At 38.0% G+C, this 25294-nt stretch overlaps 1 protein-coding gene across 4 annotated transcripts; it reads left to right on the top strand.

Annotated features, from left to right (window-relative positions):
- The first annotated feature begins 90 nt into the window (after nt 1-90).
- Nucleotides 91-18288, top strand: LOC135585625 (AT-rich interactive domain-containing protein 5-like). Of its 4 annotated transcripts, XM_065176298.1 has the most exons (14): nt 91-504; nt 584-787; nt 2064-3241; nt 3322-3361; nt 5708-5760; nt 6956-7001; nt 9658-9750; nt 16009-16128; nt 16199-16229; nt 16324-16399; nt 17225-17291; nt 17447-17497; nt 17646-17738; nt 17827-18288. In XM_065176298.1, the coding sequence occupies exons 3-14, from the start codon at nt 2067-2069 to the stop codon at nt 17929-17931; spliced, it is 1950 nt and encodes a 649-aa protein (XP_065032370.1). In that variant the 5' UTR covers nt 91-504; nt 584-787; nt 2064-2066; the 3' UTR covers nt 17932-18288. The 4 variants fall into 4 exon arrangements, with proteins under 4 accessions (XP_065032370.1, XP_065032372.1, XP_009398787.2 ...); XM_065176300.1 differs by lacking the exon at nt 584-787 and having other exon boundaries at nt 16009-16107; XM_009400512.3 differs by lacking the exon at nt 584-787.
- Nucleotides 18289-25294: the final 7006 nt, after the last annotated feature.

Raw genomic sequence — 25294 nt, 5'->3', positions numbered from 1 at the left:
ATCGTTTCTTACTTTGGCAGGGTAATGGTTGCGGTAAGCTGACGTAGCGGTAATCGTATTCCACAATCGGGCTCGTGTCCTGATGCAATTCATTCCCCCCTTTCTCTCCTATTTCGGAAGGCATTGGTTTTTCGGCCTAGGGTTTTTTTGGAGCGAAGGAAACCCTAAACGCCATTGGAGCTGCTTCGAATAGGATCGTTGGTCGTGTCTTGATTCAAGAAATCTCTTCGTCGACGGAATTTTTGCTTGTTTCGTTACGAATAGGATCGTCGGCCGGCGTTAAATCTCGACCACCTGCCTCCGCCACCTGCGTCGCGAAGCCTTCTTCTTCACCGGCGAAGCCTTCTGCCTCACCGGCGTGGACTGTGGAAGTGGCTCTGTCCCTGCCCGAGCCCACCTGCGTCCACCAGACCACCACGACCCGTCGCGCATCCTCGGGCCCTCGGCGACGTCACCGACGTCCGACGAAGCCTTCTTCTTCACCCTCTACTGCTACGTCGCAAGGTACCACGCTGACCCGCAGTTTGCCCGCTTCTACTATACTATACCGAACCCTATGCGATCCTCTCTTTCTGCTTATCAGGGCCCAGATTTCTTGTTTCTGGTTTGATCTTTGGGTTTGGTCCCAGATTTCCCACCCTTCTCCTCTCCGGATCTTGATTTGTCGCAGGGCTTGTTTCGTATGAGATCTGGTGCCACTTGCTTTTGATATCCCTGGGTGAATTCGGGTGCATAGAACGAACTTTCATAAGAAAAAGTCTTCCAGTTCAACCATAAAAAATCATAGGTATGGCTCGCATGGAATAGTGCTAGATTTGAGAAGCAAATTGATCAGGGTGTTCCTCCTATAAATAAGAAGTTTAGAGGACACAGATTCTTTGCGTTCTTCAGATTCTGGGACTGTGGTTTAACTATTGTCCTCTCTCTTTGCTTTGTGCAGATTATTAACTAAAACAAGATTCTGATTTTTTTTAACACACAGATGAACTCCTAAAAGTTTTGTGGATCCTGTTCCACACTAGTGTCAATGGTATCTGACTTCTTATTAACATACTAAGCCATCTAAAGAACTGTAGTCTTACTCAGGCTTCAACAGCAGTTTAAAACATTCTTCAGATTTTATGTGCATATATTTCGAAATTGTATTTTGCTGTTATCAAGAAACCACAGACCATATGCTTTACTTGATGTTATATGAAACATTCTTCAGATTTCATGAGCATATATTTCGAAATTGTATTTTGCTGTTATCAAGAAATCACATACCATATGCTTTACTTGATGTTATATGTTACATATGTTAGAGATCATTTCCTTGTCCAATTTTCCTGAGCTCATATTATATGATATGGTTTCTGTACTTTTCTAACATATTGTTTTATTATTTTGTTTTTTGTGTTCCAGAGATGCTAGGCTCAGATGGAATTCTTGAACTTTATAATGAGGATTGTTATTAGTGTTAGTACTATAAAGCTCATGTTAATAGAATATTTTATATATATATATATATATATATATATATATATACACACACACACACACACGTGTATCTTCGCCATGTCTGTGTCCTAATTTTTTAACAATGATGTATCGTCGTGTCCGTGTCCCGTTTTTGTGCTTCTTAGCATGGGTCGCGGAAGATTCCTCTGAATCTGGTTTCTTCAGTTCCATTGATTTATTTGTCCATATTGGAATTGTTTGTTGGTGTTGAGTGATTTGATCGTCCAAATTTATGATTTTCTGATTTATTTATTAGCAAGAAATTATCTTCGTTGATAGTGGTTAGGTTCTTGGAAGAGCAGGAATATTGGAATCTGTTGATCGTGTAGGGCTTGTGGCTATTGCATTGTTTTGATATGGTCTTTCTGCTCTTCTTGTTGGACCTTTACTTCTAACATCAAGATACCATTCTTACCATAGATTGCAAATAGGGATGCAAAGAGCTTTTGATAAATCACAGTTACAACAACATATAGATCGTGTACAATTTCTGTTTGCCATCATAAATTTTTGCTGATTTCTTTTTGTTTTTTTCACTTATCTTGGCTTCTTGAGCCCTTTAGTTAATGATGGCTGAGCCAATGGCTACCGTCGGTCCAGAGCAAGAAATGCCAGTGCTTCCTGAAAACAAAGTGACTGATGCCAAAGATGATGGTGGGGACCTTCAAACTTTGCCAAAGGACCACACAGACAATCAGAGCTCTCAGTTGGGAGCGGAGCCTGATTTGACCAGGAAATCTGAATCTGTCAAGATCGCTGCCGAACACGATATATCCACGGAACTGGACGATACACATTTGGACAAGCCAACAGAGGAGACACATTTAGAGAAGACAACAGACAACACACCGTTGGAGAATTTAATGGAAGAGATATCCTTTGAGAAGCAAACAGTCGAGACACCATTGGAGAAACGAACAGATGGTGCACCGTCAGATAAGAAAACAGATGATGCACCATCAGAGAAGCGAACAGATGATGCACCATCCGTGAAGCTAACAGGTGATGCATTGCCGGAGAAGCAAACTGATGATGCACTGTCCGTGAAGCTAACAGGTGATGCATTGCCGGAGAAGCAAACAGATGACATGCCCTCGGAGAACCAAACAGATGACATACCCTTGGAGAAGCAAACAAATGACATGTCCTTGGAAACACAAAGAGATGAATTGTCCTTGGAGAAGCAAACAGATAACACGCCCTTGGAGAAGCAAGCGGATGACACCCCCGTGAACAATCAAACAGATGACAGACCCTTCGAGAAACAAAAGGATAACACATCCTTGGAGAAGCAAACAGATGACATGTCCTTGGAGAAACAAACAGATGATGCATTTTTGGGGAAGCATACAGATGATCAAGTTATCATGCCAACGACTCATATGGAGACCGATTCTGACCAAAGTGGCATTCTCAATGTCAAGGCTGAAGCAGAGAATGGGGCTGCAACTATAACATCAGAAAATAAGACCATATCAGCAGTGACTGATGTGAGGGAGCCTCATCCTGGAGATAATTACACCAAAACACCCTCAAAAGAGGAACAGACAGCAGGAGATAATTCAACCCCTATAGAGGGCTCAAATCAGTCGTTCATCTTTGAACCCTACTCAGATGGTGATGATTCTGGCACAGAGGAAGAACAGGTTGCTTTCATGAAGGAGTTGGAGAATTTCTATCGGGAGAGGAGCATGGAGTTCAAACCGCCTAAATTTTATGGAGAAGCACTCAATTGTCTCAAGTAAGCCGTGGTTCATCCCTTTGACATCTTAATTTAAAGTTCAAACTCCAAAAAAGGGTTTTTGGTCTTTTCTTCGGCAGGTTGTGGAGAACAGTTACTAGATTGGGTGGTTATGATCAGGTATGTATGATGTTTTACTTTTCGAAACAATCACTTCCTTGCTTCCTTGGACTCTATATTAGTGGGAGCCTTGTGATTCGGCTGCCTGTTTTCTAGATATTGCTTAGCTATGATTTTTTTATGTTGGTTTTTACAACTGTTCTCCATTACTATGCTAAAGTGGTTTCCATTTTTATTACCTTTATCAAAGAAAATAAAATCTTAGTCAGCTTTGGATGTAAATAAGAACAGCCCTGATAGGCATATTATGTGAACTTCTTAGATTAAGTTCCTAATTTGCAGTATGTATTTTTACTATGGTGTACATTCCTGTCTCTTGTAGGACATGATAGTCATATTTATTTTATATATACGAGTTTGGCATTGCATGGGCTGCATAGCTTTATGCAGAGTGAACATTTAACCACACATGCATGTGGTTGCTCAAACTACATTTTGAAACAAAGTGCTGATTAATAATTAAATTCAAATATATGTAAAATGTTCAGTTGCAGCATTGTGTATGAGAGTCCCTGACATCATTTTTACAGCTAAATTGCATTTAATTTCCACCAGTTGAAATGTCTTGTTTGTCATTCTAGACATGCAAACTTTCAGTACATGGTTCACTGGAAGTTAACTGTTAGATTGAGGGATATGAGCATGGATGTTGGTGTAGGAACATATTGGCAACAAGAGTGATGTCTTAGTTAGAAACAATTAAAGAGATCTGATCACTCTAGTTTGAATAGCAAAATTTCTTAAATGGCAGGAAATGATTCACAAGGTTGATACCAGATAGTTGGGAGATATGGCTTTGCACTGTATCATTTCAACCAATAACAACAATTCATAATTTTTTTAATAGTTATTCCCTTTGCTTTCATCTTTAATGACTATCAGAGTAACAATTGCTGATCAATTATCAGTTTGATCAACTTAGTGCTTCATATGAGATTTAGGTGATAAACTCATCTTTTTATATTGCTCAGAGCTCTAGCTAGTTACATTTTTAGTTGGCTATGGATCAACACACTTCACCTGCATTGCCTCATGTTCCTTCGAAATTGTTCAGTGATTTTGCTTGTCATAGGACCAGTGATTGCAAAAGGCGCTCGGGCGCTCGCCTAGGCGCTCGGGCGAGGCGAGGCGAGGCCCGAGCGCCTCGCTAATGTCCCAGGCGGCGCGCTTCAAACAGGCGCCGCCTGGGCGCTCGCCCGAGCCCAGGCGTTGGGCGCTTCGGGCGAGCGCCTGGGTAAACCAAGGCGACCGAACCAGAATTTTAGGTCTGGTTCGGTCCTGGTTCGGTTGTTAGTTGGTTCAATCGAACCAACTAAACCGATATAACCCCAACCCTAACCCTAACCCTAACCCAACACTAACCTGCTGCCGCTGCCGCTCTCGATCCCGATCCCGATCCCGATCGCGATCTCGTCGCTCGCTGCCGCTGCTCGCCGCTGTCGCTGCTCGCGCCTCCCGCGAGCCCTCCCGCGAGCCTTCCCGCTGCTCGCGCCTCCCTCGAGCCCTCCTGCTGCTCACGCCTCCCACGAGACCTCCCGCTGCTCGCGCCTCCCGCGAGCCCTCTCGCCTTCTACGAGCCCTCCCGCGAGCCTTCCCGCTGCTCGCGCCTCCCTCGAGGCCTCCCGCTGCTCGCGCCTTCCGCTCCCTTTCCCTTTCCCGCTGCCGCCGCCGCTGCCGCCGCTCGCCGCCGCTGCCGTCGCTCGCCGCTGCTGCTGCCGCTGTCGCCGCTCGCTGCTGCTGCTGCCGCCGCTCGCCGCTGCTTCCTCGTTTCTCCATCAGGCTCAGTATACTCTTAATATTAAGTTTATTTGAATTTTGAAATGATTAATTTTCTGTTAATAGATTAATAATATATTATTTTGATTTTAATGTTGTTAATTTTTATTTATTTGAAATTATTGTTATAATTATATTATATATTTTTATAATTTAGATAATTTTAAATAATTATATTATATATTTTTATAATTATATTATATATTTTTATAATTTAGCCTCTCGCTTCGCTCGGGCGAGCGCTTAGCGCCTCGGGCGTTTGTGGACCTTGGCGCCTTTTGGCGCCTAGCGCTTTTTAAATCACTGCATAGGACTGATTCTCCACATGGATCAACACACTGCAACAGTAAAAACAAAGTTGTAATATTAGTGGATCCTTGTGACCAGGAAAATATGAGGTGAATGCTAGTAACTAGTTACCTTTGCCATGTTATTTAAAACAGGACTTCACTGTACACTGAACTTTTTTGATTCTGAACATCTGGGTTTCTATATGTGAATGTCCATTTAGCAGTTTTGTAATTTTTTTTTTTAATTCTGGTGCTGACATAATTGACCTTTGATTGCTAGGTGACAGCATGCAAGCTTTGGCGTCAAGTTGGCGAGTCTTTCAAACCTCCAAAGTGAGCCTTTATGTCTTTCATTGTTGTTCTTATAGAATTGTTTTATTTAGACATTGGTCTCAAAGGAGAATTAGAGGACAATTTTATGAACATCTAAAACCCAGTCTGATCAATTTATCATCATTTTTCTACATTAAATGGATTTAAATTCATTTACAATATATGCATCCTTGCGAATGTTTGTGCAACTGGTTAGATCAATTATAATACACTTGTAAGGTCTAACTGAGTGGAATGGATCAGCTTGGCTAACTCAGCAGCATTTTGCATGTCATTTAGCGTTGATATTCCTTTTGCCAAGTGTATTGACTCATCAAAGAACAGGGTTCCTGTTGTTTCCAATAGGATTTGACGATCTGAAAGTGATCATCAAATACTTAATGAAAATTTCATGAATCCACGACTTAGTACTCAAGAAATAATATTTATTTCTGCTGGTAGTTCATATAAAAGATTTAGACTATGTAAGGGTAAATCAATTAGCTGCTGAGAAAACCATCCTAAATGGACACCTAATAGCAGTATGATATAAGTTGTACAGACAATTGAACTTGGGAAAAATAAACTATCCTATTCCAGTAATCAAGTTATGTTAGTTGTTTTTGTATAATTAAACTTTGACATTAGTTAAATATCATATTTCTTAAATAGTATCAACAGACAAATGAAATAGGAGAAAATAACTAGGATTAATATGGTGAATTAACTTTTTATTTTGATATTGTATTGTTGTCTTGAAGATTTCTAATTTCTAATTAATAGTTGGTTGTTTAATAGGTATCCTGTCAACTCAAACATTTCATTTGGTAGTGTATTTTTTTTTAACCATTCTTTGAAAAGATTTCCTTTTTGATCTTCTGCTGCACCATTGTTTATCAATACGGCCTAAACTAGTCACTTAATGAGCAAGACAAACAGTTCGTAACATGGATGAAATGTACTTTTTATTAGCCTTTATTACATGAAATATTATAGATGAAATACAGAGATGATTATGCTGATGAAATGTACCTTTTATTTGCCTTTATTACATGAAGTATATTATAGATGAACTACAGAGATGATTATGCTAAAAGTTCACAAGGAAAATATAAGCAGCAAACTGTCTAGGAGTGTGGTATTGCTACATCAAGTGGAAAAGCATTGTTTTTCTTGGGGGGATATGAAGTATTAATAGATCTCACTTTCTATGCAGGACCTGTACAACAATTTCTTGGTCATTTCGAATTTTTTTCGAGAAGGTAATGCATTAGATCATCATATTACCTTAATCTACTGTCATCAATCTTGGCAACTTGCTTTAGATGTTCACTAAGTAGTTCAGAGCTCAACTCTGCATAATTCTTCATGATGATTAAAAGCTGTTTTGCCTATCAACTGTGGGGCTTTTTAGTGAAGGAATTATTTTGTAAAATTTCAAATATTTGCGTATAATTTAGACTAAAATATTTTTTCTTTACAAAGTATTGTGGGCCATGTCTATATGTTTTTTTATTGAAAAGCTGTCAAACAATAACCTTTTTGCACCGATCTTTGTCTTGCAAGCTTTTTTAGTACTGTGTTTTTGTTTTTTCTAAATGCTACGAAGGGGTCAAAGTCCTTTTAAATATGTTTATGGAATATGGCATCTAAAAGCCCACTCGTGCATTGTGTGGTTGGTGTAGAAGACTGTTCAATATTTGCTCAAACTGGTTGTTCAACAATAGACAAGTAGTTGGATATTCTGCTATCTGCTTGTACATTTATATCCTTTACATTTTTGGTGTATGTATTGTGTGTTCCTTATAGTTAACATTAATATATGTTCATATTTGTAAGCATGGTTTAAAAAACCATGCTTGTCAGCCAGTACTAGTATGACAACTCTCTCTTTTTTTTTCTTCTCTCCTGTCACACTTTCTCTCTCCTATTTTCTCTTTCTTTGTATCTCTCATGTGTTCCTCTGCCTAATCTCTTCCTCGTGTTGGAATGTTTGCCTCCTAATTTTTCTCAACCAGTTCTTTGCCTCTCCCTCTGCCTCATCCTCCATCCTCCATCCTCTTTTCTCTTCCTTTTTGGCCCAGATGGTATTGACCCATACTGAGTTTCATTACATTGATCCTTACCGATACTTTCTGGTTCAGTCATCAATTGAGATCGAAATTGAACCGAGATTTTAAACCTTGTTTGTGAGTATGTAAATATGTAGATGTTTGGGTCTGGGAAATTAAAATTTATCCCAGACTCTTACAGATATACACCTACAATGACAATGATGACAAATGGTGACCGTCGCAGATACACATTTACAACTACGGCAAATTTGTAGTGTTCCAGAAAACATAATAGAGTTGCACAGACATGCAAACCCCCTTAGATGTACAAAAAGAGTAAGCCATCGTGTCCCAACTATTCATGGAGATGGGACATTATGGACTATTTTTTAGTTGTATCTGTGAGGGTTCACACTTCTGTACAATTCTCTTCTTTATCTGCAAAAAGGTTTGATGTTATTTGCTAAAGCTTGATAGTCAATCTAAGATTTCTTCATTGTGCTTCTTAATAGTCAACTATGGTTTACACAAGGTGTTCCTACCTGCTATGTCTAACCATGATGTTCATGACTTAGTGTTTTCAATATATATCTAGAAGACCACTTTGTCATCATGTATATGGCTTCCAGTAGACATCGTAATTATTCCCAAACTTGTAGTTTAGAGTTTGTATTGACTTTAGCTCACTTGGCATACAAAGAACAATTTCCGCAAGTATCATGTGGCGTTTGTTTTTTTAGAATGTATTGCTATTAGTTGTACCATCTTGATCTACTAATATTTAGCTTAAGAGGATCACTTGGATGTATGAAAGAATATGTTGGCAGCATTAACTTAAATGTAAAATGAGTGAACTTAATGTTGGTCCGAAGTCAACATTTGTGGATTTTTGAGAAAGATTATGTTGGTGGCATTAACATGCAAAAGTGTGGACTCAATGTTGGGGTCTATATTGTGTTTCGAGCTTGGGTCTATATATACTAGTGGAACATTCCCTTTCCCTGTGTCGGGAACTCTAGAAGTTAAAGATGGTGCTCCATTGTCCGAGAAACCTACTTTGTGGCTGCACTTTTGAATAAATGAATTGGCTTAGGAGCAAGCTGAGCCAACTCAGATGAATGTGGTCCTCCAGTGTTTCTTTTATCATATCACTTTTAATGCTTTCTTCTGTTTAAACAGTTAGATATCTTCTTTTAGGAAGTATAAAGTCGCCAATCACCATCAAATTGGAGAAAACAAAGATTAAACTGAAGTAAGATCCAGTTGGCTTGTGCTGGTCATGCTTTTACACAACATGAGCCGACACTCCATCATGGCATGAGTACTTTAATATATTGAACAACATACTTCAATGGGTGCCTTTTTACTCGTCTTCTCTTCTTTGGCATGGAAAATCATGAGATTAACATAACAATTTAAGAGAGTGAATCTGCAGAGATATGCACTTAGTGTTAATGTTTTCTTATTGTTTTAACTTAATTACTCGAGGACTTTGGCATCAAATCTTGGAGTTTAATAACTCCAATTTCTCTATGCTTATATTTTACTAGTGATTAAAAGTTTCTTCAATTGTTTTAGCTTCATGGATATAGTTTTGTGTCTTGAAAATTGAATTAATGCTTAAATAAAAGAAAATATCATCCATTTTTGTGCAATGAGGCATATCATTCAGTTCCCTAGTTTTAGTTTTAACTTGGGATAGTGGTAGCCATAAAACTAGCATGGATGCAGTTCTATAAATGTTGACAATAAAATTCCTTTTGGTGTTTAATTGCCGTTTTCAGCAAATATAAAAAAAAGGTGCATTTTTGGTCAATATTACTCTATGTGCATTGTTGTTTTCTTGTTTTTGACCCTTATACAGGCACTCCTTGAGTACGAGAAACATAAGATCCAAACTGGTGAATTAAAATTTTCCATGGCAAATCTTCCAGGATCTATGAGTGTTGATAATCAGGTAAAATTTCATTGTTTTTCTCTGAATGTAAAACCTGTACGGTGTAAACCTATGGATGAAGGCATATTGTTCATACATTTATTATTCTTGTGACCTATAAGGGAGTTAAGCATTGTGCATAAGATCTATTGTTACTCTCAATCACCATATTCAACTTATTGAGGTTCATTTTAATGACATGATTTATTCTTCTAAAGGTCAAGTATTTTGACATGTTTTGTATATTGTGATCTTTTCTGACTACCGAATGTACATATTGAGATTATATTATCTGTTAATTCCACATCAAATTTGTGTTCATAATTTATTCTCATAAGAGTCAAGTTTTTAAGGGTCTGTGGTTTGTTATTTTTTGTGCCAACTATTGTGCATTTTAAGATAGTGTACCTCTGTCATGCAATGTCCAATAATCAATCTACATCAATCCATCGCTAGCTACGTCTGTGCCACTCTACCGAATGTACCTCTGTCATGCAGTGTTCACTTGCTTCTTTTTTATATTTTTTGTTTTTAGATTGATATGTATTCTCATGCCCTCTGATTGATCTAGTGATCCAGTTGATCATGCTAATCTTGAATCTATTGTCACTACTGAATCACAATCCCGATTTTGATGCCAATGCTAATATTCTAAATTATAATCTTTGGCTACAAGTTGAAACATTTGCAACAAGTGAATTACTTAGCCGTTGAGACGACAATTCAACCTAGTCATAAATCGTTCAGATCTTTTTAGGTAACTGGCTGTCTAAACAGTGCATTGAAAAAAAAAATGATGAACTATAAAAGATCCTACAAAATGGAAGATATTTACCAAAATGAAACGAGGTCAGAGTAGACTTAATCATTAACTATAATTAAAATAAATCCTTCAATTAAGAGTGGACTGCACCAATTTGATTTTGCTTCAATAAGCCACACCCTATTATGGGTTGAAGGTGACTCATAACGTTTGAAGTGCTCAACCTCCACAGACTGGTTGTGATTGTCAATGTCTGAGTTTGTGCATTTGGATTGTTCAGGAAATCCACTCTACTAGAATCAGCTGGGATGCACAAGTCAGTTGAAATCTGAAATGGGCTATCAAACTTTGTGAACATTTAGATGGGAAGGCCATGCAACCTGATGTATACAATGCTTAAAAGTGGAAGCCTCTCTCTCTCTCTCTTTCTTGCTCTCCCTCTCTTGCCACTTCACCAGCCAAAAGGTGGGCTTCCCTGCCTACTTCATCATTGGCAATCTGGCATAGGTCATTGGAGCAATGGTCTCAGTCAGTTTAAGCTACTGGCAAAATGGGATGATGGACTTGGCAAGGATAGGGCGAACAATGGCATTGTGATCCACCCCCTGAAAAAGTGAGTTCCATGGTGCAAGGATGATGACAACAACTACAATGACACATCTAGGACATCTCAACTATTCGAGGTCAGCTATATGGACCTTTTGCCGTCATTGAACTCTGTAAAAAGTGGTATCCTTAATAACAAATCATGGTTCAAGAACAACTGAGTAAGATTAAAAGAATTGTTGACAGTTGTTCCAGGCCATATCCCAACTGAGATCATCCAATCTGAACCATTGAGACACAGCAGGTTAGGGACACCATTTATATGTGAAATCAAGGGTCCATTGTGGCCTCTAGTCTGGATCAAGATGTCTCCATGTTTTAGACGAAGAAATGGTTCTATCTAAGTAATTTCTTTTTATAGTTTTAAGGAACTCCAATAGTATCATGAACTACGAAGAAGAGTTTGCTTATAGGATCTTCGAGACATATTCATTCAATTTGTTGCTTGGCTGCAATCGTTGTTCTTGTCTAATTAATTTTGAGCTCTGGGTCTTTGGTTTCTTTGGTAAGCTTTATTATGACAGGTTTAGAAAAAATTGTCATAGCTATTGGTTGATAACTCTTCTTGCTGTTTATTGTCTTATCCTCCAGAACAATGGCTTCTAATAAAGATTGTTTAATTTCATACTCTTGCCTTCTATGATTTCCTTTTTGGTCTGGCAGAAATGAACCCAATTATGTTGGTTGTGGTTACTTTCTTAGTTAGATCAATCCTAATGATTATTTAATTGCCCTATTATTATTTGTTTGTTCTATGGTTTGGGTTAAGACATGGTTTTATGTGAAAGAAAGGAGAGGCCAGAGGCTTCTTGCCCAATTAAGCTGATACTAATGTATCAAGAACTGTTATATGAGACAGCAATAAAATTTCCATGTTACTGAATCTCTTAACAAAAAAATTGGAGTAAGAGAAGATTATTTTCTGGAATTACACCTAGGTAACTTAAAACCTGAAACCATGATAGTGTCCAATACAACAAGGTTGCAACAATTTAATGAAGCGTAGATAAATTCCTGATATTGGTTGCTCAATCTTCTGCAAACTTCTGGGAGAGTATCAACTTAAGCTATTGCATTGTCTGAGATAAAGATGATGTATTCTTGGTTGGCAGATGCTATTTATCATGTACTTCAGTCCATGTTATTTCTGGAAAGTGCTAAAGATAATGATGCAAAAAAGGAAGATTGTAAAGGAAAATATCAATACTGAAAGAATCAAATCAAGATTGTTTAAACTTTTAAAGTCCCGAGTAGTAGGAAAAATGCAAGAAAGCCAAGACTGTAAAGGAAATTTTAATACTGAAAGATTCAGATCCAGATAGCATTGAAGACCCCAGTACTAAGACAAAAAAGGCACCAAATAAAGAATGTAAAGATAAGTAGCCTGGGGCAGATATGGAAATGGGTGCAGATGTTAGTACGCGTAGGAGGAAGCAACTATCTTTTCTGTAAGATGTGGGAGAATCAAGGAAGGTTTGTATCTTTTTTGTAAGAGGTGGTCCTTTAGCTATTAAGCATGCTTATCTTTTAGTTCACTTATCTTATCTCTTTCTTTGATACTTGATAAAAATAAAAGGGTATATTATAATCAACAATAGTCTGATAATATATTGCTGTGGTCTTAAAAAATAGTAGATTGCATCTGAACATCCTGGAAAAGATGCACGTTCACATTACGGCTTGAGTTCTGAGTTGGTAGGCTATTTTTTTAGGATTGTATTCTGGCTTCTAAAGCATGCCTTTTTTACTATGAATTAAAGGTTTGGCATGAGGCCAGCTACCTATCCTTATTTCACAGGAAAAATGAGCTTTAGAAAAATGTACAGTTGTATAGATTCTGCTGAGCACCTGACCTGCACACACATCCGACACGACCCATAGGGTGTGATCTGAGAATTTAGTTAACCTTGGCTAAAGGTGGAAGAGGATGAAGATTATTTCCAATCACATGATTATCAGAAGATTGAGATGATTTGATGGACCCATTATCAACTTAGAATGGTCCTTTTGATTGATCCAAAAAGATAATAGACATTAAGGCGATCTCGGTGACTATTGGTGCAGAAGTGAGGTGGTATTTAGTTCTTTATGTAGACCCTCAGGGATCTCTATTGAGCATCATATATCTAGTAATTTACAGCTAGATATCAACTAAAACTTATTGAACATTATAAGAATGTGAAATTAATATGCTATATTAGGTCCATATTTCTTACTTAAGTTGGTTTCCAGATCTAATCTTTCAGGATCTATTGGTAATTTAATTTGCAACTTTTACTTATATTATTTGGTTGTTTAGCTTGTAATTAGTGTGGATCATCATAGCAAGTTGTGAAGTACTGGTTTGTTGTTTGTTATAACATCCTGATTAGAATGATTACCAGCTTCATCGAATGCCTCTGGTGTGCTCTCTCATTGCATATTTGGAGACTTTTATTGTGGATTTAGCAGATGTCTGAATCAATGTTAAATAGCACAATAAACTTTTTTAATTCCCTATGAGTTGCCTTGGAGGGCTCTTATTTGGAAGAAAAAGGTTAGTTAAGAGAGCATTTATTGGCTGATTGGAATCTTAACATCCTGTTTAAACAACTCTTAAACGAAAAATATGACTAATCATTACAAGTTCCATAAAAACTGCTTGCAATTTAGAAAAGAAATTGGAATTAACCTACCAAGAAGATATATACATTTGTGTGCTTAAATGGTACCAAACGCAAGTCATGAAATCATTGACAACAAATGTAAAAGAAAGTATTAAATTGATTGCATTAATTACTAAAGGACAGATACAGGAGGCTAACTACTTAAAGAAAGTAATAAAAATAGGTAGTTTTTTTTGGAAGACATAACGGTATACTCAGATAGCAACACTAGCACAGTTTGGACTGGATCACCTTGATCATTGAAATGGTCAACGGAAGTCAAAATTTCCGATCACTGTTCCTCTTATAACTATAGGATCCTTGATGTTGTATTATAATCTAAAATTGCTGAATAGAGTTGAATGTTTGCACCAAATAAAGGAACTAAAAAAGGATCTAATTTGGTTTAACAAAGTAATTAAACTTAATCAAAAGAGATTTGGGAAAGAAAAAATGAGGTTAAAATCAGATTATGCTAATTGATAAATCTTCACAAATGTACCATAAGAATTTGAGTTCATTTGTTAGGTCATTTATGGCATAGATAATAAGCTTATTTCTTAGCTCATTTATGGCATAGATAATAAAAGCATCTATAAAAGATCATTACTTATCATGGAGCATAATTCATAAGAATCATTATCAGAAAAGTAGTCAGCATATGTAATGTTGATATTTATTGTTGAAGCAAAATATTCAGAATGTCTTGAAAAGAAAAGACTGATCATCCTTTACATATGAGCCATGTTACTTGAATATGTAGCTGCTAGTGGATGAGAATTGCTTATGAGAACTTCACATTAAGTTAAGCTTTTGGGAATGGTTTAAGAAAAAAAATTAGAGTTTAGGATTGGCAATGAATGCTACATAAATAGAATGTTGTCAAAATCATAATTATAATGTTAACTGATTACAAACGTATTTTGCAATCATATTTTTAGTGTGGTTCACAAAGTGCTTATTGCTTCTACTCACATTTTTGCTATTGGCGATGGCTTTGCTTTATACCTACTTTCCAACCATTATCTAAACTCTCACTGGTGAGTAACCTTATGATCATGAAGAATGGGAGACATTTCAAAAGATGATCTGTCACTAGAAATATTATTGGTAATAGAGATGCTCTAATTTTTGGTCCTCATGTGCTATAACCACAAGGACTCATCTCATTATTGGTAATTGAGGGAGTAAGACTCATCTCATTCATTTTCATATTGCAAAATTATCATATATAGCTGCATAATTATAAAGAACATAACAAAGCTATGTTCTAGTGTCGTACTTTCATCATATGAGATCTAGTGCCTCTATGGAGAAGAGGTTAACAAGTCTCTTGCCTTTTGTTGTCCTTTCACTAATTAAAGGCACAGTTAGTAAGATTTAAATTAATTAGAAGAAGATGGGTGAAGGGCTCAAACAACGGATACAGAATATGGTAGATGGAACAGGTATGATTGGCCTTGGATTGGGAAAAAGAGTCCAGAGGAAATGAATTGTTTAGGATTAAATGGACACCTGATGGAGATGGTGACAGATGGTGGTCTAGAAGTGTTCTGCAGAGATCCAATTAAATTTATGGTCGAGTAGAGATAAATACTTGCCAAAATCAGCAGGAATTCTGTTCAATAATGTGACTAATTCTTTTATTGAGTTTGAATATGAGAAAATTTCTCTGATAATATGTTATTTACCAATTTTTGGAGAGGAAGCAATTATTTTTCTTTTATCATATAGCAACTAGTTTCTAAAGTGGATGACATGTTAGAAGTTTTTGGCTGCCAGTGTTTCTCATTAGTTTACTGAATCTGAACATAATGATTTGGATGAGATAGAGGTATCATTGATAATGATACTTTGGCAAGTTACTTTCCTTGGATTCTTGATCAAATTAGAACTAATCAGTTGCAAATAACATAATCATCTTTTTTTTTTGCATACAAAGCATAGTGTACTGTGCCTTGGAGGATGCACAAATTAGAACTAGTCAATTTCAAATAACATAAATTACTCTTAGTGGTATTCAGACTTTCCGTCCTTCCATGGTGCTGAGTGTCTTATAAGCATATACAACAACAACAACAACAACAACAAAGCCATTAGTCCCAGCTATTTGGGGTCAGTTACATGGATCTTTTGCCACTATTGAGATCTAGTCTTATAAGCATATGAATTATATTTATTTAAACAATCCCTTACCCTAAGTTTGAATTTGTACGATTCAGTAAGTCCTTCCCAGATTTATGATTTTATCATTTCTCATTATAGGTAGGTGGAAATCAAGGGTCAGGTTCTGGTAGAGCTAGGCGGGATGCTGCAGCCCGAGCAATGCAGGGATGGCATGCACAACGGCTACTTAACGGAGAGGTTGGGGATCCAATAATTAAGGTTTGCATGTATTCTAAAGAAGTGCTACGCATGGTCTTCCCCACATACTGATGCACTCTTTCTCTTGTAGGACAAGAACTCTCTTTCTTTCATGAAGAGGGGTAACTAATTTAAGAGCATTCTTTTATTTAGGTTGATCATTTTGCTTGAATAAAAGGGTTCATCTATTTACTTGTATCACTTTACCTTGTATAGGCACATTGAAGAAGAGAAAAGCTCCAACCCTAGAGGATGCAGTAAAAGTTGCAAAAACAGACCCTGTTAAACGACAGTTAAGTCCGTTTCTTAGTATTTGTGCAATTTCTTTCTCAGACAACTTTTGTTTTTGTTTATTCAACTTTACAAGAAACTGAAATTTTTGTGTATACAATCTAGAATTGTGAATGCCTGAGGTTATCAGGTACTTTTGATGTCTAACTTTTCTATTTATTTTGGTTGGCTATTGTCTTGGAAAAATCTGAGACATCTGGAACATTGTTTAGACCTCTCTAAGTTGACTTGCATAGTTTTTTTTATATTATGTACTTTCAAATAAAAATAGAAGAGACGTTATATATGCTTTGTTACTTTATGCACACGTAACAAATTCAAGTATGCGAATGTGATGAGTCACAGTGAGTGCGTAATTTGTATATGTTTACCTGGACTGTGGTTAACCATAGATATTGACTAAGGACAAGACTTGTATATCTGCAAAATTTGAAATAACAAACTTGTTGCAAATAACCAGTGCTGATTCTTTGATGCCTATTGGTTGAAAAAGAACAGCCACAGGATATTGCAGAAAGTGTTTTGGTAACAGACTTTTTTATGAACATGACCTTGCTATAGTGCTCATTCCTCCCTCCCCTACCCCGCTTCCCCATCTTTCCCCTTTTCTTGATTATTAATGTCATATATCACCAGAAAGAAACAAAAACAAAATTTACAAGGACTAGATTTTCGATTGATTGTTTGATCATTCACTTTGAGGAGTTGATCTGAATTTGATCTCCTTTTCCTTGCTGCATGTTTGGCATGAGCCTTTGTCAGTTTTTCTAGTTGCCTAATGTTATTCACTCAATAAATGATTATAGATTGTGTTCTTTATGTGCAGAGGGGATGTAATAATTACTGATGCTGGTGCCCCTGCGGACTGGGTGAAGATAAATGTTCTGAGGACTGTAAGTGCAAGCAACAGATTCTAACCCTTTTTCGTATTATTGTTTGTCTCCAGTGTAGCAGCTTCTATTTACAGGGAAGATGTACATAATGAGCAGAAACATATAGCACCATTATGATTTTCCTGAGTACTTGAAACTAATGCTTGTTTCTGCAGAAGGAGTTCTTTGAAGTCTATGCCCTAGTCCCTGGGCTTTTGCGTGAAGAGGTACAGGCTGCACTCTGTTGTCATGATTCTTGAATTTTTTTAACTGTAATTTGCTAGTTTGAAAGCATTTAGGTTATGGGTCATTGCTTGTAGCTTGTTTGCAAACCAACATGCAACAAATAATGGAGTCAGTTTTGGTTGTACATAGGTGCAAGTTCAGTCGGATCCTGCAGGACGTTTGATTATTTCTGGCGATCCCGAGCAGCGAGATAATCCTTGGGGTGTCACCCCCTTTAAAAAGGTTGGTATACACTTTATTTCCAGGGGATCTAAACTGTATGATATTTTCACTGAGTTACCAACAAAATCGGAACCTTTTTTTCAACCAGGTCATAACCTTGCCTTCACGAATCAATCCACATCAAACATCTGCAGTAGTTTCCTTACACGGCCAGCTATTTGTTCGTGCGCCAATTGATGAATCAGATGTATGACACTAGAGAGTTGAGGGTCTCCCTTTTCCAAGTGCTGAAATGTCTTAGACCTCACCAAGCAGTGCGAATTTGAATCCATCACATGCTACAGGTTTTGCCATAGAAGCTTTAGGCTGAAGTGAGAAAAAGACTGAATGATATGCTGACTTATCGACTTGCAAAGACAACTTACTCTTTTACTCTAAGGTGGTAGTCGTAGTTACGTGCTAGTGTTCGTCTTACTCGTCAGTTGTTTGTCATTACTCTTATAGATAACTGGACCTCGAAACAGTTTGTGTTGTTGCTCTTGTAGTGAAACCTGACGACGTTAATCTTGACTTGTAATATCCTGATTCAAGAAAACAAGGACTTTGATGACGAGGGTTTCTCCATCATGTCATAGTCTGATCATAGACTTTTGCCACGCGCTGACGTTTTTGCCTCTTTGGACTGCATCAAAAGAAGTTTCTGCTTATTGAAAAGGACATCATTTTCGTATCTATTAATCCTCTGCATCTCAATGCAGCCGATTGCTTGCGCAAGTGGATTCAAATTCCACATCTCTGTTCGGATCTCTCTTATGTTTTTAAGAGCTCGTCATACTGCCTTCCCTATCGATTGATATCGTCTGCATCCTATGCTTCGGCAGAGTAGTCTTGAGACTGAGCACGAAACGTGTTTGCAGTCTTGCTAATACCCGCGGTGATCGAACTCCGAAGCCAGCAAAAGAGAGGTAGTAGGTGGACCTTCTGGTGAACTTACTGCACAACGGCAGTTCGTCAAATGGTCTCATAAAAATTAAAACACTACAAAATCACCAGAAGTGCACGGCCATACTGTCACCTGCGGTGACGAGACTTCGGATCCATCACCGTCATGTCGGTGAGGGGTCTATCATGTTCAACCTTCCGGTGTGCTTACCTCGTATCATTGACGCGCTTCAGTGCCTCCAAAAAAAAATTAAATCACTGCAAAATCATCAAACTTTCATTACCTTGATGTAACAGTACATGCCACCACTGTCGATCGAAGACTCAACTCAGCTTGCAGTGCATTCTCCTTTTCTTTCGTTCACAATGCATACAGAGTCGTATTAGCTTTCTTGATTTATTCCTTTCATTAACTGCATGATACTAAACATCAAACATGACCTGCTCGTCACCTCGTCGTTACAATTGCTCGTCTCTTTATGCCAAATCCAGAGTGTGGTGTAATCAAATAGTTTATTGTGCTCACGTAGACGTCGCAACAGTATGTAAATTGTCGAAGTTATCCTGCTTGCTGCTTGTGAGATACTTGCCTCGCTACCATCTTTTAGATAATTCATCGAGAAACGCGCTCGTAGAGCGGAATGCAATCCATCTGTTCGAGTTTGGTCACCGCAGGTCGGAGTATCATCACAGACATTTGACGATTTTAGGGGGATTAAACTTCTTTGGAGGCACTTTATTCCACCAAAGACAAGTGGTAAGCACACGGGAGGTCTCCGAATCTTCCGCACTTAATTGAGTCCGGTCACCGTTGTGACAGTACTATCACCGACATTTGATGATTTTAAGAGGATTAATTTTTTTTTTGGAGACACTTTATTGCACCAAAGACAAGCGGCACCGAAGTTCTCCAAATCTTTTGCATGTGTTGAGTCAGGTCACCATACGATTAAGTATTAAAATTTTTTTAGTGGCACTTAATCCAACAAAGCACCGGCGGTAAGTTCACCGAAATGTCAATATTCTGCGACTAGAAGCTCGGTCACCAAACATTACAATATGATCGTACAGAAGGTATACGTTGAAGGCACTTAGTCGAACGAAGGACCGGCGGTAAGTTCACCAAGAGTCTCCGAATCTTCTGCAACCAGAGAGACCGGTGACAATATGATTAATGACGCTTTAAAATTTCCCAAGTACTATTTGTTCTCTACGCACTTTATCCAAATAGGGGAAGGTGGTAAGGTCACCCAACAGATTTCGGTCACCGCTTCGATGGTATCATCGCGTCCGTTCCACAATTTTGCACGGACTCGAATGCCATTTGATTCTAATCTTAAACGAAAGCACGTAAAGCAATAACATGATGTCATCGGGAATCGAAATGTCACCTATTTTATCACGATTCTCATTTTTCGTGCTTTCCTTTCTCTTATTAGTTAACTATTGAATTGAAGGAGATGTTATTGTCATTGTTTACATTGGATTCATCGGTCATTCGTGATGAAGACTCGATAAGTGAGCAGCATAAGCTTTTTGACAACGACATATTCTTACTCAACACAATTGGAAGGAAGAAGGTAATGATTAGATAAAATTTTTGACAGATTATTATAAAATTCTACTCAAATCCGGTTTTTATCGTAATTCATCGAAATCTCTTATGATCCCTTAAGAACATAAAAAAAAAAGATGGATTAAAGAATATATTTAACTCATGATCAGTAGTCATTTTAGTAAATATTTAATTAGTAATATAAATTACAAATATAGACTTTATAAGTGTTGAATGGTCAAGCGATAAAATGGACCAAGATGGTATGCCATGATTAAAATTTTTCACCGGTGCCCGATACTATTACGGAACAAGACAGCAAACCAACCCTATACACTACTCCAAAGACACATTCACCCATATGCCACCCAAATAACTCCAGAGAGCTATGTTGATTAATACTTTATAGTACTTTACAGAGCTAGAAATCCCCTTAAATGACTGCTTGGATAGTTTATTTTTGGGCGATTCTACCTTTGTGATAACTATATAACCTATATTTACAGGCCTAAATGACCATAATAGTCAACTAAAATATGGCTACCAAACCTACTATAAGCCTTTTACATGTCGTGCAAAGTATAAATAAAACTAAAAGACATAGATATACACAAGCATTACATCAAACATTTTGTTAACAGCTTTATCTGTAACATTCTAAACACCCTCCTTGAAGTCTTTGCAGACACTGTATCTCCTCACATTTGCTGAATATTCAATTTTCTACTCCAATTGCAATGCGCATCTTAGCACCTAGAAGCACTTCACCATTATTGTTAAGTAGTCGAATTATGATCCGCTACACTATTTCAATTCGCCAACAACTCTCACTCTAGTATAGGATCGATAGAGTTGTGTTGATCTTTATTGGTTCCTGTAGATCCTTCAAACAAAGAAAAATACCTTCATTTGTTAAGCAGCAATCCCTCAAGCATCTTATGCCACTTGAACTGGGTGGTTATCTATTGTAACTTTAACGAACTTTGGATTGCAGGCTTTAAAGTTTTTGAGATTTTTTCTCAATAAAATTTTTCTATCGATTCTTCTTCTACTTAGTTGTCACCTCCAAATAAGATTACATCACTTACGCTTTCGATTGATATTTTATTAAAAAATAAAGTGGACAGTATCCTCTCAATAGCTATCGATCACTATTGGTGAGGATTAAATCATTATTATCTTCTACTAAGTTTTCTTGAATGGTCTTTAAACCAGTGCATAGTTTATTTGCTCGACAAATAAGAGAACTGGTGTACTTGGTTTCACTCATTATTTTAAGAGTTGAGAAGACAAAGGTTGCTCAACTTCTCCTGCTTCCTCGAGGATTGTACTTCATGCATCGAACTGGTTACTGGCCTTCGTTTGTTCTTTGTTTACACTTCCGAAGTACCCAAAATGTTTGCACCCTTGTGTTGAGTTAGCTACTGCGATTCGTCTTCTTATTGCCATCGAACTTTTAGAATGCAAGAAGTTTGCTCGAAAAGAAAAAAAAATTTCTCCATGACTTGAAGCAAATCTCTAATAGTTTTGGTCCCCTATGAGATTATACTATCTTCTTCTTCATCTTTGTCACCTACTTATCTAAGTAGAAAAGGTATAACACCACATATTGTCTACTTTGTTCCTTGGTTGAGTACTCCTGCATTGACATAAAGTTCTCCACTTTTGACTATTTTGATGAGAAGCTTACTGACACTGGTCTTACGAAATTTCCTAACTTGTATCCTTCAGTCTTATCTCGATAATTTGGGTTTACCTCTATATTCTCTTTCTCCTCGATTCCTTTCATGACCAGGTGCTCTCCCTCCATGCAAGCAAGGGATCGATGGCTCTATAGAAGTCATGCCTTTGAAGTACCATAGTGTTGCCATGCCCATGATCCTGTTAGAACCCTTTTTCTGAGCTTTTGAATAATGTTTATTGAGTTTATTTAGTTCAATTGTTTATTGAATCTGTTTAGTTCAGTTAGAATCAAGTAGATGTTTATTTAATATTTATTTATTATTAAGAGTCTAAGTCCTAGTGGACTCTTGGTAGAACTCTATAAATAGTGATGTAACATTTTCTTTAAATCAATCAATCAATCAATGAAATGTTATTCCACTCTGTGGACAAACCCTAGGAGGCTGATCCCCTCAAAGTGATCAAGGAGGGTCGATCCCTTCGAAGCGATCAAGGAGGCCGATCCCCTCGAGGCGATTATTATCAGTCCCTTTTCTCCCCTTTCTTCACCTTAGGATTTTATCATTTAGTATTAGAGCGACGATAAGATTTTAGGGTCTTATCATTTGGTATTTGAGCCTTACCATTTCATCCCCTTTTCTATCATTTCTTTCATTTCTTTTAAGATAAGACTTTAGAGTATTATCAATTGGTATTAGAGCGGCGAACCTTGGCGTTCTCGCGGTAGTATTGCCGTAATATATATATATATATGTATATATATATATATGTATATATATATATATGTATATATATATATATATGTATATGTATATATGTATATGTATGTATATGTATATATATATATATATGTATAAATAAATAAATATATATATATATATAAATATATACATACATATATATATATATATATATATATATATATATATATATATATATATATATATACATATATATACATATATACATACATACATATATATATATATATACATATATACATATATACATACATACATATATACATATATACATACATACATATATACATATATATATATACATACATATATATATACATATATAGACATATATACATATATAGACATATATACATATATATACATATATATACATATATATACATATATATACATATATATACATATATATACATATATATACATATATATACATATATATATATATATATATATATACATATATATACATATATATACATATATATATACATATATATATATATATATATATATATATATATATGTATGTATATATATATATATATATATATATATATACATATATATATATATATATATATATATATATATATATATATATATACATATATATACATATATATATATATACATATATATACATATATATATATATACATATATATACATATATATATATATACATATATATATATATATACATATACATACATACATATATATATATATATATATATATATATATATACATACATATATATATATATATATATATATATATATATATATATACATATATATATATATATATATATATATATATATATATATATATATATATATATATATATATATATGTATATATATATATATATATATGTATATATATATATATATATGTATATATATATATATATATATGTATATATATATATATATATATGTATATATATATATATATATATATATATATATATATATATATATATAAGAACGCCCGCAGCCACTCCCCTGCTTCCCAAGCCGCAGCCTTCCCCTGCTTCCGGCCAGCCCACCCGCCGCTGCTGCTATCCGACCAGCGACCACCATCGCCCCGCTTCCTGGCCAGAGGCCAACGCCGCCCGTCGCCTCCCACGCGAGCCACCACCGCTGCCCCCCTCCCCTTGCGTCGCTGCGCAGCCGCTCGACCTCTCCTCCTCGGCGATCGTTGGTGACGCTGCTGCCAGCCGCGCCACCAGCGCTGCCTCTCCACCGCCGCCCGCCTCCCCTTGGGTCGCAGCCGCAGCGGCCGGTTGTCGCCCTCCTCGCGGCGACCGAAACAGGGCAACTCACGGATTGCCCTTGTTCCCAGCCGCGTCACCACCACTTTTCCCAACCGCCTTGCCGCCGCTCGATCACCGCCGCCCGCCCCCCAGCCGCAACCCTAGCTGCTTCCCCTTGGGTCGCAGCCACAGACGCCGATTCCTCTCCTCCACCGGCATCAACAACAGAGCATCCTCTGCTGCCGCAGCCGCCGTACCCTCCGCTGCCTCTCGACCTTGTCAAACGCCGCCGCAGCCACCTAGCCTTCAACCTGCACGCAGCCTCCCAGCCCTCAACCAGCAACCTCCCCTCCTCGTTGCGCCGTAACCGCCACAACCACATCTTCTCCCATCCGAAGCCCATCTGGTTGAAAGGGGCCCCTGCTTCCCCTGCTTTCGGCGAGCCCCACCGTCGCCGCTGCTCCCCGGCCGGCAGTCTTCCCTCCTTGTTGCTCCACCCTGCTCGAGCGAGAAGGACCGCAGCCGCTGCTTCCCGGCCAGCGGACCAACCCCCTCGTCACTTCTACCGTTGGTGACGCTGCCCCCAACCGTGCCACCATCGCTGCCTGCCCTTGGGTCGCAGCTGCAGTCGCTTGATCATCCCTCTTCGCGGCGATCAAAACAAGGCAACTACGACCATTGTTGCCACCGTCGTCTCCTCAATCGCACGCGATTCCTCGGCGTCACCAGTGCCTCCTTCCGCAGTGCGACAGAGACAAGCATCGTTCCCTCCCATCCACACCGTCGCTGCCTTCCCTTGGGTCGCAACCGTCGCAGCCGCAGCCGCTCGACCTCCCCTCCTCGTGGCGACCACAACAGAGTAACTTTGCATTTTTTACCGCAGCCATGCAGTTCCCGGCCAGCAACCACTGCCGCCGCTGCTCCTGGCCAACGACCAACCCCTCGTTCGGTAGCAACCGCCCTCCAACAGCGAACGCAGCAACAGCAGAAGTATGCTGCCCTGCAGCGCACGCATCACCGATTCCTCTTCTCAACCTCTGCCGCTTCAACGCCGCCTCCCCCTTGCTTAGCATATTCTGCCACAACCACAGGTTGCCATCACCACAGGTTGCCATCACCGCAGCCTCAACCCCATTGCTCGGTGATCGCCCCTTGGGTCGCAGCAGCTGCAGCCACATCAACGCAGTCACCTTCCAACCCCGGCACTCTCACCCCACGCAGCGATAGAAATAGGGCGGCTACTCTTCCTCCAATGCAGCGACCGCTGTTGGGAAATCATTGGGGGCGACATCATATGCGCAGCGGAAGAACAAGAAAACAAAAATTCCCGATTCCCAAAAAGATGTTCGTCGTCGTGCGAAGATTGATGCGCAAAATCCGCAAAACACAAAACTGCGTATAGAGATTGTG

Source organism: Musa acuminata, chromosome BXJ1-4, assembly GCF_036884655.1.
Source record: "Musa acuminata AAA Group cultivar baxijiao chromosome BXJ1-4, Cavendish_Baxijiao_AAA, whole genome shotgun sequence".
Taxonomy (NCBI): Eukaryota; Viridiplantae; Streptophyta; class Magnoliopsida; order Zingiberales; family Musaceae; genus Musa; species Musa acuminata.
This window is presented reverse-complemented; position numbering and strand designations above follow the sequence as displayed.